Source organism: Gymnogyps californianus, chromosome 3 (genome assembly GCF_018139145.2).
Source record: "Gymnogyps californianus isolate 813 chromosome 3, ASM1813914v2, whole genome shotgun sequence".
Lineage (NCBI taxonomy): Eukaryota > Metazoa > Chordata > Aves > Accipitriformes > Cathartidae > Gymnogyps > Gymnogyps californianus.
In genome coordinates, this window is record NC_059473.1 from 45,103,118 (window position 1) to 45,118,637 (window position 15,520).

The window sequence follows — 15,520 nt, forward strand, 5'->3', positions numbered from 1 at the left end:
AGCCGTGTGACCGAATTCTTTAAAAATCTCAGAAATAATATTCAGACTTAAGCTTATGTACTGAAATAATCATGATTTCTGGTTTCTTAAAAACAATATGTAGACATTAACTTAGCATTGCAGAGACTTTCAGTGGAGCCAAAAAGTTCCTGCTGTTGTAAAACACGGAGGTGATTTCATTCAGTCTGAAATATGTGTTATCACTAATTTGACGTTCTATTTACAATATTGTTCATATTAAACAAAAATTTCAGGCCTGATTCTCTGAAGGGCTAAAAACCACCTAGGCAATGTAGATTGTATAAAGTATCAGGAAGATGTTATCCAGCTAGAGGAAGAAGCTTTATGCAGGAATAAAAAAAACATGGGATTTTATGCAGAATGGCTTAGTGTATTATAGATTTTATTCTTTACAAATGTGTGCTGCTCTGGTTGTAGGAAATGATGACAATAATCTCAACTCCATTTTTTATGAGCATTTGACAAGATCTCTGCAGGAGTCTCTTTGTGGAGATTTGATTCTGGGCCGCTGGGGAAACTACAACACAGGAGACTGTTTTATTCTGGCATCGGATTATTTAAATGCCTTTGTGCACTTGATCGAAATTGGAAATGGCCTTGTCACCTTTCAGCTCAGAGGGCTGGAATTTCGAGGTAAGGATCCCTGATGATTTAAATAACAAAAAAACCAGCAACAAACTCTGTCTGGCTTTTTAATCTATCACAACTCTATAGTAGGACATAGAGTTTAAGGACCGTTTTCTCTCTCTTTTTACAGATATTTGTCTGTGTGTACTTCTTTGTATCATTATTTGAATGACAATGTTTTGAAACCTAGATGTTAAGAAATTTGGGGTCATGTTCTGCAGTATCATAAGACTTTCAGAAAGAAGGCATGTTGAGTTATTTGCTTGGTTCACAGATCTTTTAGGTTATGCTTAGTTATATTTTCAGATTATTTCTTTCTCTCCATGAAAACCAAAGTTGTTCTTAAAATTGTTCAATCCCCAAAAACTTGTCTTTGAAAAAACCCCAAATATCATAAGACTCCTCCCACGGAAAATATCCTATGTCAGATCATGCAAGGTGCCAGTGCCAAGATGGTCTCCGTCACAGTAGAACAGGAGAGGAGAAGCAAGTCGATCAGGGCTTCGTATTTCTCTTATTTAGGAAGTGCTGGCTTCAGTTGAAGAAGGGACCTCACTTTCTTCCTGTTCAGTATATTCCTCTGTCAGGACACTCCTCTGTAAGGAATGGCAATTGCATCCCCTTCCTCGGTGGTATGGCTTTTGTGAGGCCTGTTGCTCATAGTGTCACACTCCTGTCCTTTTGTCTGTTGTTGTCCCTAGAGTAGGAAGAAAAATGAAAGTAAAACCACAAAACTTTTAAACAGCTTTTAAATTTTGCTCATGCTACACGTTGGCTGCCTGTGTTTGTTGTTTGGGTTTGTAACTTTTCAAAGATATCACTTTGCAATTGCACGTGATGGGAGTTTTGAAATCCCAGAATAAACAGCTTCCCAGGCTCAAGGGCGGAGCATCTAGTGGGCAGTGTGTAAAGGAGTGTATAATCAAGGCAACTTTTCAACAAGGTTGAGTATGAGAAAATAGGAGACAGACTGGCTTTTCAAATGCGCTTAGGTGTGGGAGGATTAGACTAGGAAATAACATGTGTGGGCTCAAGTCTCGACTCTGTGACAGACTCCCTGTAGGATGTTGGAACAGGTTGTGGTAAATGCTTGATGTTCACTTTCCTTCCTGTATGGTGGGGACAAAGATAACACTCCTGTATCTTAAGAAAAGTTACGTAGAAAACAGTAAATACCTGAAACAGCTTGGTATTGTAGTACCTGAAGAGATACCTATTCAGTACAAAGGCAAATTGTAAGAAAAAGCAACTGGAAAGGAAGAGAAAGAATTTGTTTATCAGCCTTATAATTACTTGTTGTTCATGATGATGATGATGTATGTGTGGCTTTGTGGCTTTCTTCAACTTCAGAGACATCTGTGCAAGTATTATCTTCTCCTTGTGTGCCCCCAAGGTAAGCAGTGGTGCTGCTGTGTTGGAGATAGGTACTGAGGTTAAGTACCCTATAGAGTCCACAGGTGGAAAGCTTTTTTTGGGTAGATTTGGAATTTGCTATTACTTCTTTCAAATCCAGGACAGACAAATGCAGATTTATGTTGTTCTGCAAGAACAGTTAAATACTGAGGCAGTTCAAATCTCTTAGTTACGGTACTACTGGTTTCACAGGCTGGTAAATCTCTGAGATAATTGCTTTTTTTTTTTTTTTTTTTTTAAGACAGTAGTCAGCCTGTCATTTTTGGTTCCTCTTAGGTTGCTCACAGTTATAATTCTTTATGGAAACTCTGTGAAGTCAAAAAATAGTTCATTCATTTCTGCAGATCTGAAAAGAAAAGTGACTTCCAGGAGGGATTTATGTATGTTAAAGAGGAGGCATATCTTGGACAATGTTGACATTTTGTTCAGATCTGTTGGGCTTTAGAGTAAGCAGGACCATGTACATTTCCATTAACTTGCATTCTAATTTCAGAAAATTGTCTTTGCTGATCATCCTTTTGTGTTAAAATAGTTCACTGTAGGATTTGAAACAAACAGAAGAAAGAAATCTCACTTTCATGCTTAAATTACATGAGTTTTGTGAGTGTTGTTTTTCCTTTATGCAGTTGCCACCTACTGCTGGGTCCCTCTCCATCATCACCATCCCCAGGCAGTTCAAGAAAAGTAAATCTTGGAAACAGAGATGAAAAAATATGAGAGGATCCTCAAACCATGTGCTAGCTGGATAAAAAGATCAGGGGCCTAGCAGACGGGCGTAATGAACTGGAAGTTGAATGGTGAACAACTGGATAGTTTTGTTGCAAAGTGGTTTGGGAAGGTTTTGTTTGACTTTGAGCCAGGATGGTTCATTACCAGGCGAGTGCCATTTTGCATTTGGATCTGAGAGCAAAGCTTAAAAATTGCAGTGTGCCACCTGTCAAGGCATCTCTGTATTCCCTAAAATCACAGTTTAAGTAACTAAATGGGTCTGAAAATTGACCTGTCCATGCAGATTGCTGTCGTAGTTTAACCCCAGCCAGCAACTAAGCACCACACAGCCGCTCGCTCACTCCCCCCTGGTGGGATGGGGGAGAGAATCAGAAGAGTAAAAGTGAGAAAACTCGTGGGTTGAGATAAAGACAGTTTAAGAGGTAAAGCAAAAGCTGCACATGCAAGCAAAGCAAAGCAAGGAATTCATTCACCACTTCCCATCGGCAGGCAGGTGTTCAGCCATCTCCAGGAAAGCAGGGCTCCATCACGCATAACGGTGACTTGGGAAGACAAACACCATCACTCCGGTCGTCCCTGCCTTCCCTCTTCTTCCCCCAGCTTTATATGTTGAGCATGACATCATATGGTATGGAATATCCCTTTGGTCAGCTGTCCCGGCTGTGTCCCCTCCCAACTTCTTGTGCACCCCCAGCCTACTCGCTGATGGGGCGGTGTGAGGAACAGAAAAGGCCTTAACTCTGTGTAAGCACTGCTCAGCAATAAGGAAAACATCCCTGTGTTATCAACACTGTTTTCAGCACAAATCCAAAACAGAGCCCCATACTAACTACTGTGAAGAAAATTAACTCTATCCCAGCCAAAACCAGCACAATTGCCTAACACTGTTCAGTGTTAGTACTGTAGCTGGTTCGCTTCGTGAATAGATCCAACACGTCTGCTGGCTGCAACAGGTCTTAAATTCAGCTGGGGCTGAGCCCTGTAGCCTCTCGTGTTTCACGGGTTGCCATTTAGAGCCAGCTAAGTTCTCATCACGAACATCCCCTTTCCCAGTCTCTCTCACGCTCTTCAGGAGGAGGCTGGCAGCCTGCAAAGCAGCACCCTTACCTGAGTGTTCAAAAGACCTGGACCAGGAGAGCGGCAGCAAACCGTGAAATGGGAAAGCACAGACAAGTTACTGGAGGAGGAGGAGAGGAGTGGGAAAATGGGAATGGGAATCTCACCTAGATTATCTCATCTTCAGTACAAATCCAGTCCCCTATTCCTCCTCAACCTCAGAGTGTCACTGAGGGAAGAGACTCCCCAATACTAGAAGGAGAGGAAAAGGATGGAAATGGGAGGGAAATGGACTCCCCCTGTTCTCTTCTCTGAACCCACTGGATGATGCTATTCCAAGAATAAGAGAAAGTGTGTAGTTAGTTTGTGTCCTCATGGACATGGTATGCAAGGAAGGTTTCTCCAGCTTTCAGAATATTTTCTCTGGGTAGAGGAGATGTTATGGGAAGAGAAACTAGGAGTGTGTGAGTATTGTTATTACGTTGTTTGGCCTGGAACAGAGAAGCCGTGTAGGATTGAATAAAGGAACATACCTGAGGAAAGAACAGCTCAAACATGTAGCATTTGACATGCCATGTGAGAGCTGAACCCCACTGGACCGTGCAGAATGGGTGCCAGAGAAACCATATGAATTACAAGCCTGCTTAAGGATGGAGTAGGAGGAACAGAGGAGCCCAGAGGGGAACCAGGCACAAGCCAGATAAGATGGTTCTGCCTGACACAGACTGTAACAAAAGCTTCATGGACTCCAAAGCATGGGCAGATAGTCTGCTGTGTGCCCAGTGGAGACTTGCTGAGGTGGTGTGCTGACACCAGAGGGTTGCTTGTGTCTCCAGGTGACCCATGAGGGCTGTTGTGCTTTAGATAAACTATGCTGCAGTACCATGCCCTTCCTGTAACAGGTTTTATCCTTGTGTCAACAAGGAGCCGGGCTGCTCTGGTGGGGCCGTAGGGGTTACGCAAGGGTGCACAGACACCGGGGCACTGAGTCTGAGTCAAAGGAGCCAGAAGGGCTGACCTGAAGGCAGAAGCTGTGTAAGGGGACGGCCCAAGGAAGTTCTGTGAAAGCTGAGACTGAGCTGAAACTCTTCCTTGGAAGGTTTTCTTTGCTCCTTCCTTTGAGCGGGATCGCTGCCTGCAGGGGCAACAAGTTAGGGCGGGCTGCCCCCAAGCAGCACCAAGAGCCATCTCCTACACGGACTAGGCACGATCTTCCCCATTTCAAATCTTGCAAACGGCGGGTGTGGGGTACAACTGAATAGAGCAGTATTTTTTTCTGCGTAAGTGGGAAGAGTGTGTGCAACCGCCCTGGAAGAACTTGGTGGTTTACGAAGTCAGAAGACAGTTGTTAAGCACTGGGCTCGTTTCCTCTGCTTTGGGCATCTTACATTCCTATTTTTAGTTGTCTGGTCATGTACTGTTTTTCACATAGGACCCCGATTCCTTTCATTGTACAGAATGATTTCCCACAAGGAGGGGAAAAAAGGGCTAGAAGAGGAACTTGAAATCTGTAATTTCTGAGCTTTGGCTGCTTGACTTCAATTTCAAACAAATAATTTTAATTGAGGGCCCTAAAAATCTGCTGTTCCTTAAATAGGAAGTCTATGTTTGCTTTGGAAATGAGTGAATCACAACAGTATTCTCTGTGTTTGTGGCTGTTGTCTGTTTATGAGTGAACCAAAAGCAATATTTGCATTGTGGAGCTCTGGATTTTCCTATGGGTGTTTCTCATTGTGGTAGCTGAAAAGCTGTGCTGGTGATACTGCCACAGTAGTGCCTGAAGAAGAAGTCATAGAGTCTTCTGAATTGAAGTGTACTGGAGGCAGGAGGTGCTGCCTCCCCAGTTTGCAGTCCAGCCTAATTGAGAGTTGGCATTATAAATGACTGATCCAGATGCCTTTCTAACTGTATGTAATAGAAGCATTTGGCTCAGCTTTTAAATGAAAAAAACAGGAACCAACCAAACCCCTACAGGCAGGGTAAGAAGGTACAGACTGAGCAGACTGAAAGAAGAGAGTCAGCAAAGCTGGGATTCCTCTCGTCCATCTTTAGTCCTGTTCAAATTAAGCACCTTGTATGAATTAGTTCTTCACTCTCCCTTTCTATGGACAGAGAGGGGATGTGCCTCCATCGTGTCATTCATCCTGTGTGTAAAGCAGGGGAGAGGCTCAATACCTCTAGGCATTGAGAGGAGATGCCCAACTCCTCCTTTACCGAAAACGAAGAGAGGGTAGTAATGAGCTCAGGCTAGGTGAAAACTTTCAGGTAGCTGCACGTTGGTGTGGGGGAATCAAGCCCTTCGGTAACTTAACTCTGCTGTCTGTGTTAGACCACAGTGGTATGCTAAAAGCAGCCTGCCAGAAGAAATACATAATGTATCATTTAATTTGAAAGGAAGAGACAGGGGAAAACCCACAATCAGGGACCAAGCAGAAAGAATGTCAAAATATCTAGCTCCCGTGAGTTCCCTGTAGAACAAGGAAGACTTAAAATATTTTCCTGTTTAGTCTGTGCCTCTGCAAAATGTCTTTTGGAGAATATCCAGTTAGGAGTTACGTGTGCAGAAATTACTTATGGATGGTGATGCTGAAATCTTGAGGAGCTGTCTTCTAACTCATGCCTGGTATTCTTCAGTCATGTAATTAACTTCTAAATCTCTGCTGTGATTTTTTTGTAACTGCATGTTGCACGTGCAATATTCATGCTTCACTTGGAACTTCATTAGATGAATCAAGGAAAGAAGCGCAGAGCAGACACAGATGTAATTGTACATAGTGGAAGGCAGCTGTGACAGGAGGATGGGATTGCCTGTGGGGCTTTCTCTGTGTTATCTAGCTTATTTCCCACGCAAAATGGTGTATGAACGCAGCCAGTTTCGGGTATATGCTGTAGGCACAGTAATGATGTCTAAGCAATAAGGACAGTTACTCATTTCTGCAGTGTATGTGAACACTGCATAGTTTTATTACAGTAGCAAGTACATTACCAGCATAAGGAATATTTATTGGTGTTTGATTTTTGTGTCTGAAGGCTCTGTAGCACTAGCAAGAATCATTCTTTATTTAGAGAGTGGTTGCAACTTTCACTTTTTGCTTTTACAAATCACTTCTTGCTGTTGGGAAATAAAAGTGCCCACCTTCATGTCTTTCCTGAGACCACACTTGAAGTATGTTCAGTGTATGCACCAGACCATCTAAAGGTATTGATAAATTACAAGGAGTTCAGAGAAAAGCAGCCATTTTTAACACATATCTTTGGTTAAAAACCAAAGGTACATTGTTTGTGGGAAAGAACAAAGGCTGAGAGACACAATGCTCAGAAATATTAGAGGCATGAACAGAAAGGATGCAAAGGGGTTTCTTTAATCTTGGTGATTTCATTGGGAAGAATGGCATGAAACAGGGAAGAGGATACTTCATGTTGAATGCAGGAAATCTGTGATGTACGAGTCTTTCTAGATGTACAATAATGCTCCAGCAGTGGAAGCCATCTATGAATTTCAAATAGGCTTAGAATAGTTTCTGTAACACACACTAGAATAAATATTTGATATCTTTTTTCCCTTTCCTCCCTTCCACAATTTTATATGTATATATGGGTGCACTGGAGAAGACTTCTGGAAGGAGGGAAAATGTTGTTAGTTGCACTGCAACCTTTTTATTGAGAAAATGTCTTTGCCAGAAACAAAATATTGTGTCTTGCATTGCACTCCAAAAGAGGTGAAATGAGAGGGTTTTGTGGTATTTGGTAGCTGAAAGTTTAACAACTAGCATCCTTATGGGCTTCCATAATGTGTCTCTGTGGACCAAGAAAAGGAAAGGTTTCTGAGGAGAGGGGATGCCTGTTATTAGACCCAACTGATCTGGTTTGAAAACCAGACATACAGGCATACAAGCACCTGAAGCAGCTGAAAACCAAACCACAGTTTTATAACTAATAGCTTTGATGTTTGAGAAATTGATATTGTCTTTTAAGTCCTGAGATTTTTCTTTGAAACAGCCTGAGACTATCAGAGCCTGTAAATTAGAATCATAGAGTGGTTTGGGTTGGAAGGGACCTTGAAGATCATCTAGTTCCAACCCCCCTGCCATGGGCAGGGACACCTTCCACTAGACCAGGTTGGTCAAAGCCCCATCCAGCCTGGCCTTGAGCACTTCCAGGGAGGGGACATCCACGTCTCTGGGCAACCTGTTCCAGTGTCTCACCACCCTCACAGTGAAGAACTTCTTCCTAATATCTAATCTAAATGTACCCTCTTTCAGTTTAAAACCATTACCCCGTGTCCTATTACTACAGGCCCTGATAAAGAGTCCCTCTCCATCTTTCCTGTAGGCCTCCTTGAGGTACTGGAAGGCCGCTATAAGGTCTCCCCAGAGCCTTCTCTTCTCCAGGCTAAACAACCTCAACTCTTTCAGCCTGTCCTCACAGGGGAGGTGCTCCAGCCCCCTGATCATCTTCGTGGCCCTCCTCTGGACCTGCTCCAACAGGTCCATGTCTTTCCTACTCTGGGGGCCCCAGAGTTGAACACAATATTCCAGGTGGGGTCTCACAAGAGTGGAGTAGAGGGGGAGAATCACCTCCCTCGACCTGCTGGTCACACTTCTTTTGATGCAGCCCAGGATGTGTTTGGCTTTCTAGGCTGCGGGCGCACATTGCTGGCTCATATTCAGTTTTTCATCCACTAATAACCCCAAGTCCTTCTCTGCAGGGCTGCTCTCAATCCATTCTCCGCCCAGCCTGTATTTGTGCTTGGGATTGCCCCGACCCATGTGCAGAACCTTGCACTTGGCCTTGTTGAACTTCATGAGGTTTGCACAGGCCCACCTCTCAAGCCTGTCAAGGTCCCTCTGGGTGGCATCCCTTCCCTCCAGCGTGTCGACCGCACCACGCAGCTTGGTGTCGTCGGCGACCTTGCTGAGGGTGCACTCAATCCCAGTGTCTGTGTCACAGACAAAGATGTTAAACAGCGCCGGTCCCAATACCGACCCCTGAGGAATGCCACTCGTCACTGCTCTCCACTTGGATATCGAGCCATTGACCGCAACTCTTTGACTGCGACCATCCAGCCAATTCCTTATCCACTGAGTGGTCCATCTGTCGAATCCATGTCTCTCCAATCTGGAGACAAGGATGTCACGCGGGACAGTGTCAAATGCTTTGCAGAAGTCCAGGTAGATGACGTCAGTTGCTCTTCCCTTATCCACCCACACTGTAACCCCATCGTAGAAGGCCACCACATTTGTCAGGCATGATTTGCCCTTGGTGAAGCCATGTTGGCTGTCAGCAATCACCTCCTTATTTTCCATGTGCATTACTGTTCTTAATCCCAATTCCACAAGGAAAAGAGCAGGAGGGAGCCAAAACAGTTGCTGGTTTCCAGAATGTGTCCAGTTCTGACATTCATGAGTTTCCATCTGGGAGCTCAGTTCATTCCTTTTTGAAGTATTTGTTTTTCTCTGTTTCTGGAGCTACACACAATGCTTGTTTCAGGAGAGGATGGCTTTTCAATGGCTGTAATTATGCTCTTTGTGCTTCCTTTGGGTGATAACTTGCTGCTTATTAAGCTGCTATCTTGAGCCTTATCCATCAGAATTTGGAAATACTCAGATTTGCAGTAGAGCTTGGTGGAGCAGAGTCAGATACTTCCAGTGTAATGCATTTATTTGTAAAATATTCGTGTGCATGATTTTGCCAAACAAATGGTGAGCAACCAGGCATTTTTGTGGAGTTGTTGATGAAGAGACCTCTGCATGGCCTACAAAAGGAGTTACCTTGGGCGCCAGTCCATCTTCGTGGCTCCCTTCTCCCTATTCAGCTCCATCTCTCAGACTTAACACTTAGTTAAATCCCCTAGTCCAAAACTGGTTGTTGGGGTCACAGAGTTTAAAGCTTGAAGTGCCTAGTGCAGGAGAATGATTTATGATCATCTTAACGTCTGTGGGTTGGGGTTAGTGCATGAGCCCTATGAGCCCTTTCTACGTACATTTGCACTCTAGTTGCTTATTATATGTCAGCAATCCTTAGTGCTCAAGCTATCACTACCTTCAGCCACAATAATTAGTCCCAATTCTAGATGTGTTTTTAAACTGAAGTGTTTTATGGAAATTAAAACTGCTTCTAGAAATATGTGATTGTGTTACGAGATTTTCTTTCTGGCCCTTCAGAACTGAAAAATGCTTTTCTTTTCACTCACTGAGTTTTCAAAATTGAATTCAAAAGCACACTGATTCAGCCTTAAATTCTAGAAGGCTAGGTGGTCATTAATTTAGATGTATTTTATGTATCCTGTTGAAGCAAGATTACAGTCTTCAGTTTCAATTTTCTCATTTCCATTTAGGTCAGATCATTCTGGCAGAGCACAAGTCAGTCCTCAAATCCTGATGCGTCAGGAAAATAGAAATAGCTCCAGGTTCTCACCCTGGTTTTCTCCTGAGCTCGCATAGATTGACCTTGCTTTGTTCAGCTGGCACATGTTTTTGCATTGATGGATTTTTGGCAACCATCCAGTGTTAGATATCTTACAAACGAATCGGTCTCATCTATACTAGGAAGGGTCACAATGAAAGTCTAAGCTTGAGTGAAGCGCGAGAGCTCATTTTCTTTCTACTGCAAAAAGAAATGTAAAATAATATTTTCCCTCAGATTTTAAGATGACTAATTACCAGTGAAAACATTTTCCTGTATTTTAATATTTAATGGTACTACACTTAATTATATTGCAGAACTGAAGTGCACGTTCTGCTCCCTGCTCTTTGATTTTATGAATAATTCTCTCTGAGTTGCTTGAACTTGATAACTTTTTGAGAAGCAATATAAAAATTGTCATTTAAATCATCAGCTTGTAACATATACACAAAAGTTTAGGGTCACCCTTCTGTAAAAGATGTACAGAAATGCTTAACTTCATTTACTGTGACTTGGCCCTTTTGGCTCAATGTATAAAGCTGAGCACATGCTCTTAGTTTCTGCAGTACCAGTGCCTAGAGTAATGAACCAAAAAGGATTGATGTAGGCACTGGTAAAATGAAATTTCTGAGTAACATGCAAATCTGTGGCATTGAAGTCCAGCCAGTGCATTACGGATTAAAGTAAGGCTCAATTAAAGATGAGAGAAAATTACTGGCAGTCTTTCTAGAACTGACTGCAAGAACTGGGAGGGAACCAACATGTACTTGAGCATCAAGCCTGCATTTTGTCTTTGCAGACTTGAGTCCTTTTACTAGATGTCATTTGGAAATACTAATCAGCAGCATGGTGATAGGAATAGGGATTTGGTGTTTTGTCGGAGCACTGGCCATGGCTCAGATTACACCTTTAAACTGAACGGGGATACTCCAGAGCCTCTGCAGGCAGTCAAGACACCAAATCCCCAAGGTGGTAGTACCCAAGTCCATCAAACAGCTTTTGTTAAGCAAGTGCATGTTTGCCAGATGTTGAAGAGCACAGCCCTGATTTCATTCTTTGGAATAAATCTGCAAAATGACCGCATGAGCTCCTTTGCTTGGTTCCCAGAGCTTTTGTAATAACACGGTCCCAGTTAGAATGTCTCTCGCTCCCCGAGTTCAATGTTGATTGTACCCACTGCAGTATAATTTTAACTTTAGTTGAGTAAAATTACCAGCAAAGACGACTTGGAGACATTTTTACCTGTTGAATTAGCTGAGAATGCAGATAATTCTTCTGGCATCTTCTTCAGTTTGTTATGCATGTGATGACAGCTTCCCTCAAACATTGAGGGTCTCTTAAATTCGCCTATTATTTGCCTTGCCAGCCTCTTTAGGCCCCATATTTTACAAAATATATGGCTTAAGAAAACTCGTAATTACAGAATCTGCAGTAATAATATTTAGTATTTATTAACAGAGATAATACAGAAAGCACATAGAAACAGCCAGCATTCCATAGGAATGAAAAGTGATATTTCCATACCAAAGGGGAAAAAAAAAAAAATTAAGAATAGAGTTACATACACTGAGCAAAGCCATCTTTAATTCCCTTAGTTGTAAGAGGATCAGTGGCAGTTGTTTATTAGGCTTGTATTTTTCATCCCTTATAAACATTTGGCAATACTTAATTTAGCACCTGGGATGAAGCTGTATCTTCTCTTAAATTCAGTTTAATACTGAGAGACCTTTAAGCTTTCAAAAATAAACATAACAGCAATAGTAACAGCACCAGCATGGAGTATTTTACTCTTTTTGAGGTATGTACAAAGGAATATGCCTTTCCCTACTTCAGTTTGAGTACGATGTCTTTTGACTTGACTTCAGACAAGCATCCACTGACCCAGAGCAGTTGCTGCTTTTTTGCTGTTGAGCAATAAGTGTTAATTCATGTAGAAATCTGTGAAATATGAAGCAGAAGCAGTCCAGTTCATGTCCAGTCCAGCTGGAAATGTCAGCTTGATAGGTCATGTTTTGTACTTTGTGGCAGTCTTGAAAGGAAAGATGTTTATATTTGGGTGACTTGAAGACATTTAATAATTTGTCAGATTGTATATCCCTGAAGTCCAAGGAGGAATACATATCAGTGTGTAAACAATACTGGGTACACAGTGTAAATTTTCACTTGTAGAAAACTGAACGGAGAACACTGGAATATACTGGATCTTTTTTCCCCTTATCTCTTAGGGCTACAATCCTGTTTTTTCTCACGTGTTTCCTTCAGATCTTTCTATTCTTCTTTTTTCTTGTATGTTTTTGCTTGCTGGATACATTTTAGAAGGTGTACAGGCAAAAAAGAGAAGGTGATAACCAATACTTTAACATATTTTGTTATGTTTTGAAAGGCTTTTCTTAGTGCGGAGAAAGGAATATTCTGGGTGCTACTTCTATTGGTGCAAACTAAAGTCCACAGGCTGTTGACCAGAGAGTTGTGATGGGACTGGGATAGACAGTCGAGGGCACAGCAACTGTCATGACGCTCCACAGAAAGGCCTTTGGGGTGCTGCCTTGCTCCAGGCTCTCTTTTGGAGTGCTGGCAAACTGCAGGGGATTGGAGCTGACACTGTATTCTTTCCTGGTCCAACGTTCAGGCCAGGAACGAATAACATAGCCAAATTCTTCTCCCGTTTATGGTGACACAACGGAACAGGTCTGTTGGTCTTGACGGGGGGGTTCATAGCTGTGGAACTGCAGTGCAGTGTCTAGCACCTTCCTCTCCTGTCGAGACAGTTTGGAAGCTGATGGAGCCACCTCTCTTGCGGGGTGATACTGAACCTTTGGTGGAAGGCCCATGCGAGACATGTGTAACTTGCATCATAGGAGATGGCCTTGAAAGATGGTTTGTGTACAAATTCAGTGGAGAGTAAGTTCTGCAACAGCCCGCAGAGAGTAAATTTTGAAAAGATCCATTCATTAAGAACATAGAACTCATCTATTTTGAGAACAGTGTGGGGAGCACATGGGTGTCCACGTCGGTTTTGATTTGTAGTGCCCTACGTGGTGTAGAAACCACGTTCTTAGATTCCAAATCCCGAAGGGCTCAGCTTGACCATCTAGTGTGCACAGCACAGGCCAGAAATGCAGAGTCTGCAGAGCAGATACATTATTGTTTCTGCATCTGCCTCGTGACTTCTTTTTGAGTTAACATCTCTTTTTCAGACAGATTTACTCTATTTTGATCTAAAGCCTATGTAAGAGGCTAATTAGAAAGCTGTTCTGCCCTGTACTGCTACTAGTGCTATTCATTAGAGATGTTTGATCTGGAGTAGCTTTTACTCCGGTGGGAGAGAAAACAACCCGGTGGATGTTAATTTTGGAACCTGCTTTCCAAGATAGTTTGCTAAAACCCGGATTTTACAAGTGCTCTGACACACTATAAAATCTTTGTTTGCATCCTGTATGTTATTTGAAGAAGCAGACTGAGACTTGGATCAATTTGCTTAATGTGCCTGATGGAGCGAGACTCTTTATTGTTGCTTCCTGATGAGTTTTTATTAACGCAGAAGCTGTGGTCTGTAGTTTAGCTCAGCTCAGAACCAAACGCCTAGAACATTAGATCAGGCCCCTCTGGCTTTTATAGGTGCTAGTAGATAAATAATGTACAGGTCTTTGTTTGCTACTGCGCATGGATCAATTGGCACATCTAATTTGTTGCCGTAGCTTTTTCTATTAGATTTTTGCTAAGTGCGTAAGCCTTCAATCATACTTTTTCAGCTTGGAAGAAGTCCTTTGTTTCCTCCTGCCCCAATAACTGGCAGCATACTCTCTTTTTCTCACTGCCAAGGGACATATTGCCAGCAGAGAGAAGTGGAAGCTATTACAGAAGGAGACGAAGACAATGAAGGCTGCTGCTGTTGTAAGCCCGGGCACTTGCCTCACTTGTTATCATGTAATGCAGCCTTTAACCTCCGATGGCTGACATGGGAAATAACGCGAACCCAGTACATCCTGGAAGGATATAGCATCATTGATAACAACGCTGCAACAATGCTGCAAGTGTTTGATCTGCGGAGAATACTTATCAGATACTATATAAAGGTAAACTCTTTGGTAAAGTGTACTTTATTCCTAGGCAGGTTTGTCAAATAGAAAGAATGCTGGCTGTCTATAGAAGAAAAAGCGTTTGAAGTGTTTGGCTTCATTCATTTGCGCTACCCTCAGTAAGACTGACTTGATGTTAGATAGGGATAATTAATTCATATCTCCCCTTTGCTACATTTGATTCTGACCACTTATACTTACAGTTAGTACAGAAAATCGCAGGCATGCTTAAGCAGAAATCAAGAAGGTGAGTTAACATCCCATAGCAATAAAGTTAGAGGAAGCATTCTTACAAAGCAAAACTTCACTGACAGTTTGTTATTTCTTCTTGACTTGGCCTTTCCACTGTTTTTTCTGGCAAAAAAAAAAAAAAGATCAACAAGCATAAAGTTCTTGGGAAATCTCTGAAGAGCTGTTTCTCAAATGTACTTTTTTAGTAGTGCAAAACCCATTCTTACCTGCTATTTTACATATATACCACAACACATTTGAAGTTGTTTTATTCCACTGATTAAACAGCAGTTCATTTACATCACTTCTATATTTGCACTGTTATTAAGATCACAATGACCACACAGATATTAATTTGTCAAAAGAATTGAACCTTATAGTCTAGCAAGACATCTTCATCCTCTGCCAAACGGTTTCCAGTCCAGCAAATGAAGAAATTGCTGGGCTTTATTGTCTTCTACTGAAACAACAAGAGCCAAATGCTGCCTCCTATGCTACTGGTACTGCCATGAAGTCAGTCACTAAAGCTCCCAACCATCCCTGACATCTCCTTCCTACTTACATCTCTGCAATTGTAAAAATCCTGTCAACCTTAGAGAGAGACCTGTTGTAAATAAATTAATCACCTCTTTTTGCAAGTGAGCCAGTGCAGTAAAAACAAGACCGTTCCTTCACAAAGCTGCTTTGATCATGCAGTCGATTACTTTGTAAAATGCAGCGTGGGATTTCATAAATAATTTTACAGGCAGTAGGGCCTGGTAACCAACCTGCTTTGTTTAATTAATTAATTAGAAACAAAACTGCATGTGAGCATGCTTTTTTCATTTTAGAAGTGGGTTTTGTGGCTATAAATTAAATTGGTTTTAAGCAATGTATCTAAACTAAAAAAAAAACCCTTCTTTAAACTGAAATGAATATGTTGCTACAATTGCTTCGCTTTACTTTAAAAGGTAACTTGA

The 15,520-nt window shown here is 42.1% G+C and overlaps 1 protein-coding gene across 1 annotated transcript in view; it reads left to right on the forward strand.

The window, feature by feature from the left end:
• PCNX2 (pecanex 2) overlaps window positions 1-15,520 on the forward strand; it is a 162,162-nt gene that overhangs the window by 121,316 nt on the left and 25,326 nt on the right. The window contains exons 25-26 of the mRNA XM_050893555.1: window positions 439-654; window positions 14,074-14,327. Coding sequence (XP_050749512.1) covers window positions 439-654; window positions 14,074-14,327 — 470 coding nt within the window. The remainder of the gene's footprint in view (window positions 1-438; window positions 655-14,073; window positions 14,328-15,520) is intronic.